Genomic DNA, 22,507 nt, shown 5'->3' with positions numbered 1-22,507 from the left:
AGCCTGCAGCAGCTACACTGGTGTGCCATGCCCAAAATTTCCTCCCACTCATGCCAGGGCATCTAGATACCTTCACACTACCCTTAAGACAGATGTTGGAGTAAGAGTGTCAGCTGTGAGCTATGGGATCGAGCCCATATCTTTTTCGGCTAACAATGCTTTCAGCTTGTATAGCTTATTCTTATTTTCTGTCACTAAGGTTAATTTTATAGATCCAAGAGTAGTATTAAATTTGAAGTACAAAGGGGCTTGACATGGACATAATGGGTTCTGCTCCACTGAGATGAAACAATTAGTTTTGTTAAATTTTCATTCTGTTACATTTTTTTTTCTAACAATAACAATGATTCTGCAACTATGATTATTTTTCACTACAGCATTTGTGGCTTTGGAAATAACTGGAAATTGTTACTATTTAGACATCTGCAGGGGGCGAGATTATATTTCCTTTTCATTTGTAGCCTGTAAAACCAAGGCAGTCAAATGAATTGGAATTTTGTACAGCTATGTTTTCAGCTCAGAAACTCTTGCAATAAACATTATACCATGTAAAAGCTGTGTTCTAGCCAAAGTTAGCAAATTGTGTTTAAGAAGGTGTATGTTTGCATTTTGGTGGAATGTTGCTAGTAAGACAGGAGTTTTTCAAATAGCTATAAACATTTTTACTCCCTCTGTTTAGAGCAGAGAAAGCAGATGATTTGCAGAACACACTTGCCATCTTGTCGAGGACCAAGAATTAGAATGGGAACGATTTCAGAAGTGGAAAAATATGTACAGCGATTGAATGAACTTTATGATGCAGATGCTGCAGTTATTATGTATATACTTACTCATTGTATGTTTCCCCAGAATTTGTATTTCCTGGGCATGTCCCGGCTTGTTCACTTCTCTGCTCCCCTGTTTCCCTGCTGATTGGCCAGAGAAGCTGCAGAGAGGAGATAGCCCCCATGTACCCTTCCCTTCCCCGGTTCCTCCTGCTCTCCTCCCCCTTTTGCCCATGTCCCTATCCTGGTTTGTCCCCCTGCTTGTCTGTCTCATGCTCCGCCCCATATTCTGGCCCTTTCCTCTCCTGAGTTGATAAAAAACCGTGTGCACGCTGGAATAAAGGATTTTACCTGCACCCCACTTTGTGTCCTGGACCCGTGCTGTGCCATGGCCCCATCCCTCCTTCGGACCATGGCACCATCTGACAGTGGTAGCCCAACCAGGTCTGAAGAGGCCTCAGCTTTGTATTTCTCAGCATTTTTTGCACTTGGCGTAGGACTCCATTGGAATGTGAGATAAAGCACACATTCACACATTCCAAGAATCTGGAAATGGCTATAGTGTACCGGATGACTTGATTTCATTGTGTTTGGATTTATATTAGTTTTGAATGAAAGGCTGGTCTCTGCAGAGGGTTGGGTAAGGATGTGAGGTATATTTTATCTGCAAAAGTTTTAGAGGACTGCACTTTACATTATTCAGTTCATTTCCCATACCTGTAAAACCTTTGCAGAGTGCCATGCTGTGGTGCACTCTCTTACATACCGATCTTCAGCAATATATGTATTGCTTAAGCTGCATGGTTTTATGCTACTTGCCCCATTCAAAAAAATGGAGGGGGTCTCATCTGTTCCTCATACTGCTTATCTCGTTTCTTGTCTTGCCACTCATCCTTGTATATTTGGGGGATGTCCTTCTTATCAGCAGTCCCTTGTGTTTACCTGGTGTTGTAATTTTTTCTTCCTTGGATATGCAACTACACAGATTTTTACCCCTGTGGTGGTCACAGGGCTTATATACATACCTAAAATAATTATACATTGTGTCTGGCTACATCATCACAATATTGCAGTATTTTGGTGCACTTATATCGAAAGCAAACTAATGATAATTACATCCTGATTGATCCACTTACAAAATAATATTTTGAATATTATACTTATTTCTAATCAGATTTCCTCCATGTTTGCTCTTCTTCCTTCCCCAGAGAGCTCTAGCAGTGCTCTTACCTCACTCAGATAAGACTCAGGAGCACTGTGGTGGGGTAGTGCCAAAAATGGATGGGCCATCCTCCCTGCTTTGCTTTTGAGTGTTGCCCAGATTTGGTGCTCATTAAACTGGCTGGAAAGTATACATCTTGGAGACTCCCACCTTTTCAAAACTTGGTTGAAACTGGGAAAATGTCAGGGAGAGACAATGAGCGGTGGGATCACATGTATCTCTCGTCCTCTTGCTGGAAGTGCCCTGGTGTCTAGCACAGCATAATTAACCCTTTGGAAGTGCTAGTGAGGAGTGCAGGACTGCAATAATATTGGAAATACCAAGGGCCCTGTGAGAGATTTTAGCAGGTGTGATAAGATTGCCCTGGTGGTAATGACCAAAGAGAACCAGTGCAGTGCTGTTATGAAGAAGGTGGTCTTAGGGGGTCAGTAAAAAAAAAACTGATGTCAGCTTTTTCCCCACACATCTATTCTTTTTGGTTTTGTCTTTCCTATTTTTCCACTACTTCTAAGCCAGGTGAGCAATAAATGGCATTGCTGCTATTTATGTCAAGTAGCAGCTTACATCCATCTAACTTGTGTGTTATTTACTGGCACAGGGGTCGAGGTGCTGAAGACAACATGTAACAAATTGAAAATAGAAGATGCTTTCAAGTATGTTATTCTGTTGTCAGCACAGGTTTATGCAGAACTAGCATGATTCACCCTTCTTTTTTTCCCAAGCAGATTCTTTGTTCAGTCTTGTGCTTCTGAGAAATGTGTGAGGCAACTAGGTTACAAACATGCAAAACAAATACCATGATGATCCACCTGTTTGCTATTTTGGTGCACAAAATAAAGTCAAAATGAGATTAAACTTAATGTAGCCTTAAAAGCAGAAATCGGTGGGGAAGTCCGGGTAACTTCCATGCTTTCTTATGCTTCTGTAAGTAGAAGATATTCTGAAGACATTTGGAGAAAAAAATTCTGCTTGTAGCTACGTGTTACAGCAAGGCTAGGGCTAGACATGGACTGAAAAGGTTCTTTTTGCTGCTGTGGACATTCTGGTACCCTGGGCAGCTGCCTGCCTGGCAAGTCAGGCACTTGGGAGGCTGCAGCTTCTGAGAGAGACTGCTACCAGCTACTTTTGCTAGAGGGGAAGGTGAAACCCTTACAGTGATAGGAGTATCTCTGTTAGCACTTCATCAGCAGGACACTCTTAGGCTCCTCTGCTTAATCTTTTTAGGAGCAGCTGTGTCTTGCCCTGCCTCCTTTGGGTGGCTGAATACTGACATTTTGCCCTTAGTGTTTTGAAGCTTGTGCAGGGGAGCACTGGAAAGCTGGAAAAACCAATGTGAAGGGTCATCAGCAAAAAGCATGGGCAGAAAAGCCTGAGAGCAGAGGAGAGTAAGTAGATCAAAGACAAGAAGGAGGCAGATGACAAAGAGTGTGGGATGCCTGCTAAGTGGAGCAAATATACATGAGTAGTCAACTTAAAGGCTACTTATAAAACTCTTAAGTAAGGGAATATTTGGATTTGCCATTATCTAGCCAACACTGGGTTTTAGTATCCCTTCTGTTTCTTTGTGCTAACTTTTAAGATGTTTTTTCCTCCTTTTTTCCTTCTCTTTCCCCCATCCTGGGAGACATCTGCATGTGCTCATGGCTGCAGCAGAACACTACCTTCTCCTCTTCCTAAATAGACCTTGTGGTGCAGTGCCCCACTTACTTTATATAAAGCTCACCTCAGGTTGTTTTCTGCTTCCAAGTGTTGACATTTGGGATTCTTTTTTTTCCCAACTTAACATTTGAAATGTTCCAGAATAATTTTGTTTTAAAGTTATAAAAAAGAAAATTCTTGCACCTGCTAATACTAACACTGAACACATAGCACTTTTATAGTAATCTAGATGGTTTAAGAACTTCCTGCATGCATTTCTGTGCAGAGTAACAGCAAAGACAGAGTTAGTAGGGGTACCAAAAGAGAACAAATGTAAGCTAGGGCCTTTTAAGGGATACTGCTATTCAGGAAGAGGGAGTACATGTTTTTGAAGCCAATAGAGGTGGCAGCCTCTGGATGGTGGCCAAGAGAAGACAGGTGAGGAAGAGGAACCTAACACATTAATGACAGCACTGCATTGGTAAAGTTGATTTTCTCTTCATTTAACCAATGAAGAAACAGATGTGAAGTAAGTTGTCAGTGCCTGAAAGTGCTGCAGTAACTGATCCAGACTGTGACATAAGCCTCATGGTCATGTCGGTTTTGTAGCTGTTGCTAAGGCCTGATACAGGTTTTGGCAAAAGAAATTATATTTGCAGCTGGTTCCATTTTGTGAAGGGTGAGTTTCTCTGGTCCTGTTTTCTGGTCCTTTTCTGTTTGGTGGTACCACTTCATGGCAATGATTACCAGGAACCTATCCTGATTTAATGAAGGACTGTCAGGATGTGTTGGGACATTTGTAAATTCATTTTAGATTGTGTTTCTGAGCAGAATCTATCACCATTGGTGGTAGATATTTTGAGATAAGGAAGATGACAATATATTTCTCAAATACAGTTGAAAGACCCCATAAAAATAGGCTTGTGGAACATGAGGAGGCCATTATATTCTGGTCCACTGTCACGTTTGCTTGGTGTTTTCACTTGGTCATGACAAAATAAAATGCTTGTTAGTGATGTTATTCCTTCCCTTATACTAAGCCATGAGCTGACTATGTCCTCTGAAGCTACAATCACATTTTTAAACTTTCTTTCAAGTGTCTTTTTTTAATAAGACTCTTATGTGGCCTGATCTTCTATCCATTTGAAAGCAACTTATTTATCACTGCATCTAGTCCTTAGCAGGTAAAATATAGATTGGACAATATGCATATTTCATTGAACTTCTGTTTCTCACTTTAAACTGTGCCTATCATAAGTTTATCTGTAGCAAATTAAGAAATGGTTATTTCTGTGGTGTAGTTTAAAAACTTTTAAACTTTAAAAGCTTTCTTTAATTGGAAAAGCCTCAAATTTTTTTCCAAGTGAAGTGCAAATGCCTCCAAGCTAATTGCCAATGGACTTGATTCATCTAGTTTTAAAATCTGTTGAGAGATACTGAAGAGATTCCAGGAGTTTGATTACCACACATTGAAAGTGACTGGTCCATTTTATAATGGGCCAAATGTTTTAGACCAACATGCAGAATTGCAGATGTCATGACAATGATGAACATATTATTAAACATTATGTAGATTTGTCATAAACACTTTTTAGGGAGTACTTTTTAGGGAGGTATATTTATTTGAGCACACAAAATTGATTAGATGCTGGGTAGATCATGTGATTAGATTTAGAGTTCTGGCATGAACTGTCTCACCAAAATCAGTAATACTACATATTCCATTTAAAACCTCATGACTGCTACATTATCTTGTGTATGCACTGAAGAACAGGTAACATTTCTAAATGATTGGAAAGAAGTGAAAGTTATATCTTATTGAATAAAAAATACATAAACCTGGCCCAGAACTAAAATTATAATTAGAAGCATATATGTTGATCTGTTCTGAATCATAAGACACTAAGGAATGTCAACTGAAAAGTTAAGCCTTCTCTCCATTTAGAGTATTTTTTTTCTGCCCCTTAATTATTGAATTTTTAAAAAGGCTAAGGCTAAACAAAACCAAATACAAACCAATACAGTTTTGAGGACAAATCTGGAAGAGAGAGTCAACATTTTAAATCAGTCCTGTGGGATTTTGAGATGGAAACCTGAGTTTTTCTAAAATTTTTTGAAATGGAAATTGTATTCAAGTTATATATTAGTAGGAAGGACCTTATTTTGGCAAGATACCTTCAATTATTTTGTGCATTTTCACATTTCATGTAGATCATACCCTAGTACTGGCTGAGAAATATTGTAGATCTATTTTTTCCCTTTCCATAACTGAATTAATGACAAATATCCTGGTTTACCCTGTACCAGCTGCTACACAGTGGCTAGCAGCAGTATCTGTGGCATTTGACAGGAAAATAAGCCAGTGCATTTCTTTTCTTTCTTCTTCCTGTTCAGTTTTGTCACATCACATATGAGGTCTCCTTTTATGCTTTTGCATCCAAACTAATGAGTCTGCATTTTGGGAGCTGAAGAGCTGGAAGGAGAAGGGAGAGGAGCAAAGTAATGGAACAAGTCCAGGTACTTGAAAAAGCAGTATATAGGAATGATTGAGATCCATCTTTTGTCTTTGATACATAAATTATCTGAAAGTAGATTTGAATAGAAACTTAAGATTCACAATGAGAGGGATATAGTGCCTTTGTCACATCATTACCTAGCAACATAACACTGAAATTATACTTTGAACTCATTCTTATGTTAAAATGCAGAACTGTTATGGTTCCTTTGCAGATAAAATACATTGCCAAACAGATGTCTTTTTCTTGGTCAATACATTAAAAATCTCCCCTTAGGGAGATTTTCCTTAGGAAAAAAAAAGAAGTTGAAGTTAGAGCAGCATGCAGGAGAAGTACTGAAATGAAGAATCCATGAATAGCCTGAACAGAGTTTTCTATTCCTGGAGCTCACAGCTGACTATAGAAAAACTTTTAAAGATTAGAGGAAAGGTTTCTTACTGAAGGAGGATTTTTTTATATTATTAGTTTGTACATTTCTGGATTAGGCTTTTCAGTTTTTTAAAGATGCCTCCATCATGTTACAACATACATACTCTTTCTACAAAGCCTTGGGTCCAGGAGAGGAATGTGTAAGTATTTGCCTTAATCATAATCTTTCTTAGAAGTCCTGCAAGATAAAAAAGAAATGCATATATGTTGCATGATAATTTGATCCAGGTACTTTACAGGTCTTAACTTATTATATACTGATGAGCAGCATTTTGTGAAGTAGGTAAGCAGATATTGATCTTGTTTTTCAGGCCTGAAAGACAAAACCAGAATAAGTGGGAAAAAAAAATCTTGCCCCAAAATGCTTAAACAGAAAATTATTGAAAAAAAGTGTCATTATGCATTATGAATCTCAGACAGAGAAAAAACTACTTGGAGTGCTCTTTTGACTGAAGTTGACAGTATTCCAGCAGCAGCAAAATGTGCTTGGCAAAGCCAGATCAGCACTAAAACATTGTACTGAATTTTACTGGTGGAATTACATTGCCACATTTGAACTGATCCCTGTTGCTTGAAAGCATCAGGATTTTGTTGTGTATCCCAGAACACAGATATGTACATGATATAGTTGCTCAGTGGGGAAAATCTGGTTAAACTGAATGTAACTGTTTAGAGTACACTTGCAGATATGGAAGTTAAAATTACTTGTGTTGGTGTCTGCTATTTATTTAAGGAGTGAACATAATGGAGTCAAACCTCCAATTTAATCTGTAGTCAGCACGGTTCTAATCTGTTCAGCAAGAATTCAGAGGATTTTTAGTTGGTTGCCTCAACCATTCTGCCTTTCCACATTTGTGGACACCTTGCTGTACTAGTAAGAGGGTCAGTGCTGATGACTCGCTCTGGCCACGGAAAGTAAGGGTATGATATTACTGTCCCTGTAAACCACAGGTCCTGTGGTGAGGCCTCTCCAGCCACTGACTGCTCTCCATTCTCAAAAGTCACCACACCGTGGGAAATTGGTGGGAGAGTGTAGCCCAGGGTGTTGAGATCTCATGATTTCTCTGATATTAAGATTAAGATCCTCTCAGGGAACACTTAGTACCACAGAAGACTGAGTACCTTGATCTTTCCTTCACATTAAAGAGCAATTATGTAGCATATGTAGTATGTGCAGTTTTCCTGACATACTGCTGATTTTTTTAGACAAAATCCACAAAAAAATGTGTATTCTCCATAGTGTGGGAGAGCATACTGCTGAGAAGGTCAATCATGATTCATTATATAGACATTGAAACTTCTTTCCATCACATTTTCGGCTTGTGTCTTTTCATATACTCTTAGTTGCCACTTCTCAAGTAAGCAGGTAAATTAGTAGCTGAGCTGTAAATAATAGTAAAACCCCTCTAAAAACAATTTTGCTGTTAAAGTGAAGGCATATTTTAAAGTTTTAGTGATTTTCCAATGTTCTTTCTTTAGTGCTAAGAGAGAACAAGGAATTCCCATCTTCATTCATGTACATGCTTTTGGTAAAAAGCTTAATCCTTGAGTGGTAAATATTAAATGCTTTCTTTGAGTTTCCCAGCACCTTTAAGTCCTTCCATCAACTTCTTGAATTACACCCGCTGCACCTTCTCCAAGCACAGAAGATAAACACAAAAGATTTCATGAAATGAAATGAAATGATTTGACAGGGAGGTTTTCTGGGAAGTATTTGAAGACCCATAGCAATGCACAGCACAATTACGAAATCTATCCAAGTCACCCTCTGAAAGCCCAGCACCCTCTTAAAGTATCACAGACGGCTTTGGTTGCCCAGCTATCCTCACCTACAACCAAGCAATGGGTCAGAAGAGAACACAGATGCATTAGCAATCCTCAGAAACCTCTGTTCTCCTTGCTTGGTACCGCAAATGACTTAGATACTGTGTATTGAGACTGATTGCAAAATCCATACCGTGAATCGAAGCTCCTTAAGAGCTTCATGCACATCCTTGCACGGAAGGGTAATTGTCAGTGCTCTGAGCTTCTGTCCTGGAAGTCTAAATTAAGAACAAGCCTCTGGGCTGCTGCTAGGCCTGCAGTAACTTCTCAGGCTTTGTCCTCCTTCTGTAACCAGCTGACCTGAGCTGCCCCCAGAATACAAATCCACTGTACCGTGCTGTCAAAACAAATTACTAAATATCAGGCAGCACCACAGAGGAGACAGAAGCCAGGATCTTAACAAAAGTAAAAGGTTGCTCTCTCATGCTTGCTGAGGAATTAAAGTAAACTAAATGCTTTGGTGGGAGGGAAACATTCGCCTTTCACCAAATGCTGCCCTGAGACTTGATCCAGAAAGTAATCAGGTCTCCCATGAGGAGACAGAGTGAGATGTGAAGAGACAGAGTGAGATGTAATGAGACTCTGCCCATGTATCTAAGAAGTGCACTCAACACACAGTGCGTGCAGGCCTTAGGAAAAGGACTTGGAGGGAAGAATTTTCTGTTTACATTGTTCATGGCGGAGGCTGGGGACACGTACAAACCGGGGAGGAAATTTATGCAAAGAGAGAGAACTTGCTACCTTGTTTCTCCTGTGATATGGGCTGAAGCATATTGAGAACCCTAGGTGCTTCATGATTGCAGGGCTGCAGGAGGAGTCTCCATCTGCATCAGTAATGGCACTGGGAACCACCTTGGGCTCTGGGCACACTTTTTTTGGCTTTCCCTGTGTCACCTGCTGTCACTGCCCAGACCGTGGTGGCAGCAGATGTGGACAGGGCAGCTCTGGTGTCACCAGGTCCCAGGTACCACCATGGTTATGTACCTCCTCCTCCTTGTTGCTCACTGCTCTGTGATGGAGCTGTGTGTGCTGCTGGGGTGATTTGATCCAGTGGTTAAACTGACTTTTTATAAGCACTGTGCCTAGATGCCTTTGGGAGAAGTGGGTGAGAAGATGGGACAGGACACTGAGAATGCTGTTTGAATAATAGAAGAATAGCCTCTGGTTAAATTTGTGCTGATAATCCCTAGGGAGCTAATACTGCTTTCAGTTACATGATTTCTTTTTTGCTTCACCTGGGAGTATTTCCCTCACCTCCCACATACTACTTGCACCATCAATTCCTTAGAACCTTCTCTGCTGCTTTCTTATAGGGATGCATGCTGGATCTGAATCCATTACTGCTTAGTGATCTAGATATTTAAAGCTTACTGGTTAGGTTATACCCCTACATTCTTCTACTTAAAATATTTACAAATGAAAAGTAAGTTAATTTAAAATGCCACTAAGTTAAGCTGATTTGCTTGAACTAATATCTCTGTATAGTTCATCAGAATTAACCAAAACATGTGGATATGGATGTTTCAGTAGAGAAACAGACAGAATAATAAGGAAATCTCATTTCCATTTTTAAAAGTCCTAATTATCCTGACAATTAAGAGGGAATCAGTTTTCCAGTAAAAAAACAAATGAGGAAATTTCTTTAATCAGAGCACAATATGCAAGGCCTTCTCAGAATAGTCCAAACTAGTGCAGACTTGAATGTAAAATGCCTGTACATAATGAAATAATGGTTTTGAAGAGTCCAGGGATGCTGATGCTCTGAAAGGCCGTGATTTCCCCATAACCTACCTGGTAGCTTTTGAACTCCTTACCTGTTCCAAAAATTGGCAGAGAGACAGAGATCTCAAAGACATATTTCACCTTGACGTATTTCTTGAAAACTGGTGGGGCAATAAGGGAAGAAGTCAGCAGTACTGGGAAGGAGGAGGAGAGATTTGTCACATGGTCATGAAAATATAACTCTGTAGGGAACAAAATTTGCAGGAGTCCTGTTTTTTGTAAAATATGTTTGTTCTCATTTACAATAGACTAGGCAAGAAAACCCTGCCAGAATTACATGTTGTGTTGTTTTGTTATTTTTTTAATGGTGATTTGCAATTGACTGTATGCTTCATCATTATTTTGAGGAGACTTTGTTGTTTTATTTGATTTAGAAGTAAGCTTACTTACTTACCTGTGCAGTTTGGAGGTACTATTCAAGCACTGTTCTTTGCTCCATTGCATCAGTTTTATGCCATGATTTTACTGAAGACTCCATAATATGTGTCATATAGAGAAGCTGAATACATTTGAAACTGGCATGCCAAATAAAGTATTGGGAGAACAGAAGGCTTTTTTTCTTTGGAGTGGGGAGGCCTGTCATTTTTGTAATGAAACAATTTGGAAACATTCATAAGGTGACCTCCATGCTGTAAATGGACTTTGGAAAGAGTAGAGGCTGATGATAAATCATGGTAAACCACGGAAATCACTTAATCTATGTGGGGGGCTGGTGAAGGGGAAGAACTGATGTCATCATGTCTTCTAGGGCAGATTATAACATCCCAACCAGATTATAAACCTCCTTCCCCTTTTATGCAGCTTAGAACAGTAGTCTCTTTCTTGTAAATGAGGTCTCCTTCAATGAAGAGTGTTGGGTAAGAGTCTGAATTAAGAACATGTGAGGAGAAACAAAAGAACGAAGCCTGTTTAATTAGAATGAAAGAAACTCCCCCCTCAAATCCTCCAATCCCAGTTTAACAGAGTGTAGGGGTTGTTAAAACTGAAAGGTCTGACTTGCTGACTTAGGTAAACGCAATGCTCAGCAGATGAAGTCATGCATAATTAATTGTTCTTTGTTGCATTCTTTCCAATATAATTACTTGTAGCATTCAAGCTTATAATAATTGATGTTTTCTGTGTACTGGAGCTTCAGGACAGCCAATTAAGGCAGTGGAGGTGGTAACTGTGCGGCATCTCTGGCATCTGTTTGTTACTAACATGTGTGCTATAACCTTTTTTTTCTTTTCTTTACTTGTTTCTAGTGTCTAAAACAGTACATGCAGCTGGCAATTCAAGAAGGTTGTGGTTCTCCTATCACATGTCCAGACATGGTGTGCTTGAACCATGGGACTCTACAAGAAGCAGAGGTATCCACAATTTTTCTTTCTCTCTCTTCTTTTTTTTTTTTTTAACTTAAATCCCCCAAATTATCTGCATAATGAATATGATCATACACTTTTTCATCCCTTTAATTACCATTAATGAGCTTTTGGCAAGAAGCCTGACTGACAAGCGGAGTTAGAAATAAACAGATGTTTTCCAAGTGTTTTGCTCTTCGTTCCCTCCCTCTGTGCCTTGGGGAAAGGTTTACTTGGCACCTGGACAACCTCTGTATTACACATGCAGGTGACTTAACCAGAATACCCTATATCCCAGAATCGCTGAGCCTCCATTAGCACTGTCAGTTAAATCATATTTGATTTGACTGCAAACACTGGAATTCTTGCCTCTTTCTTAACTCAAGAACAAGAACTCAAAGTGATGGTACACAAGGCCAGAATTTCTTTGTGTATGTTGATATTGGGCTTCAACAACCAATTTGTAGTCCAATATAAACACACAAGGATCTGTAGTTATATGGAAAGAAAAGTGTCTGCATAGCACTAGGTGGAAGTACATCTTAAGAGATACGAAAGGTGCCTTTGTTCTGAAGGCAGATACGGGAGAGGCTGAGAGCTCAGGAGCTAAATGAGATTTAGGCAGAGCTATTTGCACACCTGGCATGTTCACAATCTCCCAGAGTAACTGGAAGGTTCAGTTTGCAAGTTAAGGCAGAGGAACTGGAGGGAAAATGTGCTCCTCAGACCTTCTTGCAATGCTTGTCACAATGGGCTTGTAGATGGCTGTCTGATGGCCTCCCAGCAGTTTTCCAGGTGGCTAAGGGATTTTGGCTGGTTTTGTGTGTTCTCTCAGCATTTGGTTGTAGGAATAAAATCAAGGAGAATTAGATCTCCACCCCTGAACTGAAGAAAACCAGTTTGTCTTCTGGGTTCCCTTGAGCCCTGTGTAAACAAATGACATAACTGTGGCAGAAGTATATAATTAGTGACAATGTGATTCCTGATACCAAAAATGTCTTTTACTCCAGAAAAATTCAGAATTTCCTCTCCAGCATCCATTTCAAATGCTGTGCTTAGCATAGGAGTTGCAACTATGTTTGTTATGGCATGCAGGCATATGGTGGAGCTTTTTTTTGGCTGAATCCAGCTACTGTGGAAAGTAGCCAGCTGTTACCCTTTCCTCCACTTTCTACACAGACACAGAGAGGGTGTAGCAATGTCCCTCCCATCCATCACACCAGATTGGAGGCATCTAGCCTCTATTGAAATGCATTTTTAAAAGAAAGTTAACAAATGCTAGAAGGAATTCTGCTCTGTTAATCCAGGGTTATGATGCTGTAGGAATTAGGAGAGATATATTTTCCCTTAGTAAAACAGGAGAACACTCCAAGGCATGTATAAATGGACCACTAGCTTAATCCTAGGGTGTTTTGGGGGCTGAAAGCAAAATGACTAAACAATCCAAATGTGCATTAGTGTCCCCTGGATGAATGAATATTCTGACACTCCCTTTTGGTGATGTGCTTGAAACAGAAGCCTTCTGCCTAAATAGCAAAAAAGTCCCCAGCCTGGTTAAAATTATTGCTTATATATTTTAACAAATACCTATTTATTTGAAGAAGAAAACCAACCAGAAAAAAGTGTGAACAACAGAAAGAAAAGATTGACTCCATTAACAATCTGCAAGTATGTAATCTATAGATTATGTATGAGAACTCCCTATTCCTCTTTCTTCTCTATAAAGGCCGTTCCTTGTGAATATGTGGCCTTTTAAAGCTATTATTTAAAAACCTATAACCTTATCACATGGTAGAGAATGTGCTTAAATATGGCTATTGTTTGGCATGGAGTACCAGTTAGAATTACAGTTTCCTCATTACACAGTCTTGGACTTGTGGTGTGAAAGTATGAGGCTTCTCATGTCTTGAGGGTCTGGATATTTGTTCTTTGGCTTCTGGCAGGACAAGGTTCCTCAGCAGGACAATGCTGTGAGGAACGACAAGTTACCTGTACTGAGGAAAAAAAAGAAAATTTCCTTTTTTCGACTCTGTTTTAGCATCAGTGTTTTGAAAAGTTGTATTTTTCATGTTATGTTCATTTCAGACTATGCTATGACTGCTGTTTATGAGGTACTGTTACAGTTTGGAGAAAAAACAGCAGTTCACACTGTCTTTGTCATGGACAGGGTGTTAAATTAGTTCCTATACTTCGGGCTAAATGCTCTTAATTATGTTAGCTAGCGCAGTTATTTTGTTTGCTTTTTAAAGTGCCTTTTGCCCGAGCTTGCACAAGAGAGATAAAGGTCAATTTAGGTGTAATTTGAAGTGAAGGAAAGCCTTTTCATTGACTTTTGTGGTTTTGGATCGAGCTTTCTTCAAGAAGGAAACTGACCAATAATAACAAAGCTTATAAGCATTTATAACAAAGTATAGCTATGAAAGTTTCTCTTCCTCCCTCTTTAAAGATCCTTTTTCAAGGTGTGTAACATTTCTTCAGTGCTTTCCAGTGACCTGTTTGTCTTCATCAAGACAAACCAGAATTAAGTCTGGTTTAGCCTCTCAGTAAAACTTTTAAGAGTTTAAATCTAGTTTGGTACTAAATTATTGGAGCTTTTTCACAGGTCTTGCCTTGCTTCTGGCTCATGTTCTCCTTCTGTTGCTTTTGGGGAATAGAGCAGGGCAAAATTCTGGTTAACATTTTAAACAAAGAATATAATTTCTTTTTGTATATCACATGAAGAAATGAGCAAGTGTAAATAGTAGGAATGTGTCTCTCTAATACAGTTGAATATTTCTTCAATGTTTGGGGAGTAAACTGCTTATTCATAGAGTATTGGAGATGTTGGGAATTAAGGCTTTACTTTCAGTCTCTGCATCCCTCTGGACCCTAGGAAAAAAAAAAATCCAGGTTTTTATTCTTGAAGTCCTGAAAGTGAAAAGTCATTTGAAGTAGAAAATGGTACTTTTCAGTATTTTGAAAATGTGTTCTCTGAAACTCTCTGGTTTGTTTTTTTTTCCTTTAACACAATCTAATTGAAACTGGTATATTCCCCAGCTGTCCTTTTGTTTTGACAAATAGTGCATTCAAACAGAAGGAATTGTTCTGCTAGAGTGCTTGAAATCAGGTGCAATCCTAGGTCATATCTTGACCTGTTACATCTAGATAGCAGCTGCTTGTAGTATAGCTGTCTTTAAGCAGAAATAAATGAGGGGTAGTCATGGTAAGACAGTGGTTTTGGCTACAGGCTCTGTTTCAAATAGCTGGTTACACACAAAAAAAGAAAGTTTAAAAACAGTCTTGTTAAATAAAATGTTTGTCCTTTCGAGCTTTAATGGTACAATAAACAAAGATGATTTGGATTCCTTCCTGGAAGCAGAAGGTAGAAGGAACATTTTATGTTAATGCAGTTCTCTTAATCGTGCAGACTTCTGTCTGGAATATTTCTGTCTCTCTTGGGAACTTGCTCCATTGATTTAATTGGACCAGTTAATACCCCTAATCTAAATAAGGGGTAATTTATCACAGTTTGAAATGGCTTTGCTCGATGTGAGTCCAATCATCAGTGTAAGCTATGAACCAGGATAAGTCTCCACTGCATTCAGGGGTTTCTAATGCAGTGCTCACTTGGATAATGTCTAGGGGATTACGCTTTGCTCTTTCTGATTTGGATCAAAACTGTGAAGTAGTCAGTAAAGGAGGTACTGATTTGGGCCCTCCTTTTGCCTCTTAAGTTTGTAGAGAATTACCCCTTTGCATGCACTGCAGATTCTGCTTATTGTCCCTCTGTCTGTGTAAATCCAGGATCTACACCAGTGCTAACCTGACAGAGGCTTGTCAGCACTTTGTAAAGTGATGCTGGGGTCACTTTGTACAGTGACCCAAATCTTAGAATTCTTAATTGCATTATATTCCATACATAGCCGAACAAAAATCCCACTGGGAGTCAGTTTAAAATACCGACTTTTTATTTTTAATTTGAAAATTGGTTTACATTTTTCTGGGGGAGATTGAAATGGTAAAATGAGAAGGAATGTAAGAAAATGTTGCAGGCTGTACTATCTTTTTCAGAGTCAAAATAAAAATGTTTGATCTTATTTACTCATTTTTAAATAAAATGAAGGAGAGCAAACGAGAACCTTAATTTTGTTTTTATTTGTCACTAAATAAGAGAAGAGCTCCTTAATGGAGAAAATGAATAATTTAGTATTTCTTTATCACTCTAGTGAGCATGGTAGCTGATGAAGAAAGCTGTGGGTGTAATTTCTAACAATAAAGATATTGAACTCCCATCCCCCTTTCAAAAGCAAACCACAGCCCCTGTTGAAATTGTTTTACACTGCTTGCAAAACGAGACAGTGCCTCTGTGAGTAGGATTTTGGTAGAGGTGGACAATGCCACCGGTTTCAAACTGCTGTTGCTGCTGCCAGTGCAGAATCTGTCCTTGATCCCTGTCTGCTCTAGTGAGAGGGAGAAGCACTTGTCCTGGGCAACTTCTCTCCCTTGACATTATCAAGGTTTGATTCATGTGGGTGTGAAAGGAAGTAAGGTCTATTCAATTTTCTTGATTGCCTCCTTACATCTCCCTTGAAAGCCTGAGAATAGGTGGAGTAGTGATTTTCCCTTTCCACTGTGGTAGCCAGTGTTTAAAAACAGGGGAGTTCTTCCTTGGGTCTTGGTTGCTGCACTGCCTGTAACAGTTTGCCCCTGTGTCAACTGAACAAAATTATTTTGAACCCTTTCATGTTTCTTTCTTTGCTCTTTTGTCTTGTGTAGTAACAGCACCCCTGGTTATCATACCATGCTGGGTGATCTTTTTGGATGCTTGGCAAGGGGCCAACTGGAGCCCTTTGTGGTAGTAAGCCTTCAAAACTTTGCTTTTTTTCCATGGATATTTTTACTTTCAGTGAATGCTGCTGTTCTTAGCAAGAGCTCTTGTGTGTTCTTGTGCTCTATAACAAAGTATTTTAGCTGCAGATGTTGCTTATAGGGTGTAGAAAATCAGAAAACTTACTTCAATTCCTAACAGTCTGATTTAGTCTCAAGATATTTTCAGGAGAGGAGAGTCCTTGTCTCTAATCTTTCACTAAAACCCCCAATGTAAAAAAAAAATCCCCCAAACTTGTCCTGTAGCATTTCTTCCTCCATTTCTGATGTGCTTGTGGTCTTTCTCTTTTGGCCCTTTGCCATCTGCTGGGTTGCTGTTTTGCTGCCTCCCCAGATTTCCATCCCCTGACCAGCCCAGAGACATTTGTGGTTGTGCAGGAGAGAAATGGACACCCAGGTAGGGCTCGAGAAATTGTCTGGAGATGAGCATTTAGACTGATGCCAAGTAGGAGGAGATAAACACCAAATCCCCTTATCATGCTTATTATGGCTGTCCTTCTTGATTAAGTGTAAGTGAGATTAAAAGTTCACTGAGGAAAGGATTTGCTGGTTTGGTTTGGTTTGTTTTTTTATGGGGACCTGATGCTCATGTTTCTTTCTTTCCTTCTCCCTTTCTTTTTTTTCCAATTGAATCTGTGTGTACAGCTTTGGTGTGGCACTGAGTTCATGCAGCAGCAAATTGTGCATTCGTTTCCTCGTGCCTAAAGATACTAAATCTATGAGAGATTTCTGCTCAGCATCTCTCAGGTTGATGTCTGTGTGGGAGTTATCAGGACCTAGTCTTTCAAATCTGGGGAAAATTAGTGACAGGCTGCATGTGTTCAATACCAGAGCTGCATGCAGAGAGGGGGAAGCTGAGCTATGAAGAGGGTTTGTAGGAAGAGGAGTGGGGCCAGGTGAAACCAGTGGGAAAGGCTGGCATGGTAAGCTCAAATTTTCCATAGGAGAATGGGAAGCCTTCAGCACTGGCTCTGCTTCCTATTGAAATCTACAATAAAACTCCTACGTCTGCTCCCACTGTAATCAAAAAGGCTGATTTTTAATACATGGGAAATTCTGGGCTTGATAGATCTGCTCTTGAAAAAATTGTTAAAAGCCAAAGCAAGCACAGAAAGACCCCAGACAACTAAACGATTCACTTGAGTGACTCTTACAGCATTGAGACTTGCTGTTTTAGTTTAGTCCTAATGAAGGAAAATTTGAAGTAGTTGCCAATGCTCACCCAGCTAGAGAAACGCATATGACTCTTATTGTTTTCCAAACTATTTAGGTTTGAAGCTGCCCTGGGGAGGAGTGGGCAATACTGAAATAATATGTCTTTGCTGAAACTGCCAAACTTCACTCCTTTTACCCTTTCATTTAGTTATTATTTATTTTCCAAGAGTGTTTTAGCTGACTTCTGATGAACAGGTGAAGAGTTTCCCAGGAAACTCTCTGTGTTTACAATCATATTAATGTAATACTGTTTCATATTAAAAACAGTTTACATGCTAAATTCAGAAACTGAGTGAGGACAGTACTTTGACCGTGGGCAGATTTACTAGACTAAGAATATACTCTTTAAAGATTTGTTTGTGTTTCCTATTTTGTTATTAAATCCTTTGATTTCTCCAACTATAAGCATCTTTTAAGCATCTTTGAACACTTAAATCCTGACATAATTTGTATTCATTTTTGTATAATACTGGCTTAGGTTAAATAAATGATCCAAGCATCTGCTACAAAATGCAATGTTGTGCAATCAAGTCTAATTGATTCGAGATCTTAATAAAGCAATTTCATATTTAATAATACAAATATATTTATTATTTTCTTTTTTTTTAATCTATGAAAGGAAATGTGTTCACAGTATGATATGGAATATATATTGGATTTTTGTCATTATATTTCTTCTCATGAATACTGTATCACACATCCAGAAGGGGAGCAAGGACCAGTGTCCACTTCACTGAAGGCAAATTTTGCCTTTTGCAGTAATCTGAAGGACTGTGGTGGGTTACTGGATGAGAGTATCCCACTGAATGAGAGCCCTTGACTTCAAAGTTCCACACTGCCTCACAGTGCTTCAAATGATCAGGTCTTGTATTAGTATCAGTCTGGGTTTATTTTCAGTAAAAGAGAAAGATATCTTCAGTGCTGGTACAATATTACAAACGGATCAGACAAAGAGAATGATCCCACATTCTGAATCCAACAAACATGTAGCTCCTGAAGTGTCTATGAAGTTTTTTTTGAATCCCTCCTTACCCTGTGTGCAGGTTTGCTTATTAGTTTTAAATAGGGCACTTGGTTTTCTTACGCAGACTGTTAATTGGAGATTAGACCCTTTAGCCTTTCAGGCTGCTAGTTTAATTATGGTAATGTGTAAAATGTATCAGCAAAGCCTGATTGTCTATGCCAGCTAAATATGTTATCTTCAGTCCAGTTCCCAGTAGGCTGGTGTGTGTCTAAGTCAAATTCCAACAGCAATGGCATTAGCTACCTCAGCCCACACCCCATAAAGAGAATGAAAAATGGAAACCAGACTGGCTTTTATGTTCCTGAGAGCTAACTGACCTCTACCATTAAGACTGGGAGACATGAATGAAGAACCATTCATTTGGGCAGTATTCTTGTGCACGAACAACATGCTACAGTCTCCAAGGCTGGCAACATGTCACCCTTTGTTACATTAAACTAACACGGAACTGAAAAGCCTGAAGTAAATACTGAATCCACAGAGAAGGCTTTCCTATGCATGATAAGAAAGATGTGGGCTCATCTACTAGGCTGTGTTGCAGAAATAGGGGAGGTCAAGAACTGCTTTAAGTTTTGGTGAAGAAAGTCAGAGTACAGAGGAAGGTGATGCTGAAAGCAAGCAGGAAAAAAAAGGTGGATTTTTGAGCCAGCTCAGGAAAGCAGGTGTGTAGAACATCATTCTTATTAAGTTTTTTAAGTCTGTGTTTCTAATGATTTTTCTGTGTATTTGTTTCTAATTTCAGATTGCCTGTTTGGTGCCTGTTGACCAGTTTCAGTTGTACAAGAGGTTGAAGTTTGAACGAGGTGTGAATATTTTTGTTTCTATTACCTTCCTTTTTACAGTGTCAGTGGAGGTACCACTGTTACATACTGCAAAGACAAAGCCTGTTGAGTGAGTTGAGGAACAGACAGAGAAGATGTCTTTGTTTTGAAATATTTTCACTAGATCTCACCGTGCTCCAAGACAAATTTGAAATTCTTTCAGTTTTCCAGAATCAACAAAGTGGCATCTTACTGAATTATCAGACCTTTACTCAAGCTTGTGGGCAACACTCTCACATTGTGAGCCTGAGGCTCCATCGTTCTTCCTATAGCATGCTCATCCTGAGTCCTCGAGGTGGTGGTTGTACTGTTAGAACTAGACAAGCTGCTAGAGGCTGGTGCAGGGCAGGGCACACAGTCCTCTTATACATCCATAGGGATCTTCAGAACTTCTGGGGGAGACATACCCTGAAGTGCAATGTGGATTTTTGCAAACATCACTGAAAAATAGATTTTATTCTGTAGAAGCCTCATGTGTGTTCATCAAGTATAGTTGTTCTTTTTTTTCCAGAGGAATAATAGGTCCCCTCATTACTGAGTAAAGCCTATTAGTAAAGAAATTTGAAACTGATGGTCTCACTGGGGCCAAGCTTTCCTATTCCCAGAGGTAAGCCTTCTGCATCTGGAGATGGTTCCTTGCCAAGGCTGAAGAAGAAGCTTGGTAGTTAGAAAGATGAGATCCCCTTCCTGCTTTTAAAGACCGATACCAACTTGAAAGTCTCATTTGGAAGCTGAAGTGTTTTTCAAAGGACTCACTTCATGGTAGTTTGCAGAGTGGTGTGTCTGGGACTGATTTGCCCTAACTCTGCCTGTTTTCAAACTTTCCTTGAAAGACTGTGCTTATATTCTTGCTTTGCATGCATGCTTAGGTGCAGGTGGACTAGGAATGTGTAAGACAGTGCAGGGGTTTATAAAAATTAGGCAAAGTAATGCACTTGAAAAGATGGTCATATAGAAGAACATATAGGTTTTTCTAGGATCTAATCTGACATGAGTCAGATGACTTCATGAGCATGAAGTGCAAAAACTTCAAAATGGGGCATGCTCAAATATGCCCCAGAATTCATAGGAGAGTGCAGATTGTAGCTATGATTTGCAGGCACTCAGGCCAAAAAAAAAAAAAAAAAAATCCCAGTCTTTGCTATCATTTTTTATTCCTCTCTCTTATTATACCACCTTCTCATTTATCTTTAATTCCTTAGCAAGTCCCTCTGGTCCCTAAGCCCATTGGTGCCTTATCTACAGTCCTAGACAATGGAAATCAGAGCTTGTTAAATTACCATATTAAAGAGTTAAGGAAGAGAGACATTCTTGCAGTACACTAATCTGTTTTATGTAAGACCTTTTTTAACTGAAGACTCTGAAATGAATGTTTTCTGGTATCTCCTCCTCTATAACTAGCCAAAGCTGAACTCATGATCTTCTGTCCGACTCACTGTTACATCTCTTTTTTTTTACTGTCTCCCACACACAGAAGCCTGAAACTTGTCTATTTTTAAAATCCTCCTTCCCTTTTCTTTCTTGCTTAAGTCTGACAAATTCCCCTCTACCTCTGCTACCTCTCTTCATGATGATTCTAAGATCTGTCCTTCCTCCTTTATAGTGAGTAGAACTCGTATCTAAGCAGCAGATTTGGACATAGCTTTTTGCCTTGCTTATTGGCCCCAACAATAAATCCAGCTTACTGATGTCTGGGACCAACGATTCCTGCTAGCTAAAGCTCTGACCTGGGCACCCAGCACTAATACCAGCCCTGGCCAAGACCTTTTGCCTATCCTGGATTTAGCTTTGTCCCCAAGACTGACCTCATTTTTGGACTCATCAATTGGACTTGGCTTATTAGCTTCCACTGACCTGAAGCTCTGTTCTCAGACCTGAGCCTCACCTGCCAAAGCCTGCTTGCCCTGACCAATGAGAACACTTGTCTGCCAGTCTTCTTCTGAAGCCAGCAATAAACCTTGATGATGGATCCTGCTGGGGAGAAATTCTGACCTGGAATCTGCCCAGGGACTCCCGGCAGCCTTGAGATCTGTTTTGTGTCTTATGTCTGTGTCAGCCTTAGCACAACCTAGCCTTTTTCAAACCTAACCCTCTTCTCCCTTAAAATAGGGAGGTGCTAGGGTGTCCTTCATGACTTTTGTTCTGATCAACATAGCCCTTTAACTTCCTCTATTTAGACCCTTCTTCTCTCAGCTTTATTCAGTTGAGATATGGACTCTTTTCAGAGTGCACTGACAATATGCTGTTCTCTTGTGGGTTTTGTGTTCTTAGAATGCAAATATTCTCAGGCTTTAAAACAAGCTTTCTCACATATCTGTATCTTCTCTGCATCCGGTTAGGGCCAAGCCACAGAGCTTATGCACAGAATATTTTAGTAGAAGAAATAGGAATTGCTCTATGTCTATTAAGGATAGGGCTGATGTCAGCCCCTATCAGAAGTAAAGAAATAGAGGAATAGCATGTGGTTAGGACACATGCATTATGTTTTTGTTTCTGTGACAATTGTCCAATAGGCTGAGTGGTGGATGATGAGAATCTCCATCTTATGCCTGATGGAAATGTAGTCCATTTTAAAAGGAGGTGTTCCTAATATTCTGTGAAATAGAATCATAGACTCATCCTTTTAATGAATACCTCTCCTGAGACAGAAATTCTTTTCTTCAGGGTGCTGCATTTCCTTTGTCTGCCTCCCACATCTGACCTGCCTGCTCACATGTTTTATGAAAACTGGCCATATCCCTGCCCAGTGCTGGCAATGTTTGGGAAGACTTTCCTCCTGAGAGTGGAGTGCATTGTGGCTGAACTGGCTGTGGGGAAGCAGGGGAAAGTCTTGGAAGAGAAATGGCCCTAACCAAAAGATGGAGCAACTTGTCAGAGCAGGGTGATAACCTCTTCCATTTTTTTTGACTGAGTCTTTTTAGATTTTTCTGGTTTCATTTGTACTCTGTGATAAACCAAACTGTATGAGACAGCATGGATTGGAAAACACTATCTGTAAGTTCTTTTAAAATGGAGAAAGTGGGAGAGGAGGGAGTTTCATCTCATGAATTACATCTTACTGCAACA

The 22,507-nt window shown here is 39.6% G+C and overlaps 2 protein-coding genes across 9 annotated transcripts in view; one reads left to right on the top strand and one right to left on the bottom strand.

Annotated features, from left to right (window-relative positions):
- Positions 1-22,507, bottom strand: part of DEK (DEK proto-oncogene) — a 623,200-nt gene that overhangs the window by 82,209 nt on the left and 518,484 nt on the right. The gene's annotated exons all lie outside the window — the stretch shown is intronic.
- RNF144B (ring finger protein 144B) overlaps positions 1-22,507 on the top strand; it is a 107,058-nt gene that overhangs the window by 62,276 nt on the left and 22,275 nt on the right. For 7 of the 8 annotated variants that reach the window (XM_051799246.1, XM_051799244.1, XM_051799245.1 and 4 more), the window contains exons 3-4: positions 11,420-11,524; positions 19,363-19,423. In XM_051799246.1, coding sequence (XP_051655206.1) covers positions 11,420-11,524; positions 19,363-19,423 — 166 coding nt within the window. Of the gene's footprint in view, positions 1-6,018; positions 6,142-11,419; positions 11,525-19,362; positions 19,424-22,507 lie in introns of all 8 variants that reach the window. The other variant, XM_051799251.1, reaches the window with a different exon arrangement.

This window comes from Manacus candei, unplaced genomic scaffold (genome assembly GCF_025592945.1).
Source record: "Manacus candei isolate 608988 ecotype Guabito, Panama unplaced genomic scaffold, ASM2559294v1 h1tg000049l, whole genome shotgun sequence".
NCBI lineage: Eukaryota > Metazoa > Chordata > Aves > Passeriformes > Pipridae > Manacus > Manacus candei.
This window is presented reverse-complemented; position numbering and strand designations above follow the sequence as displayed.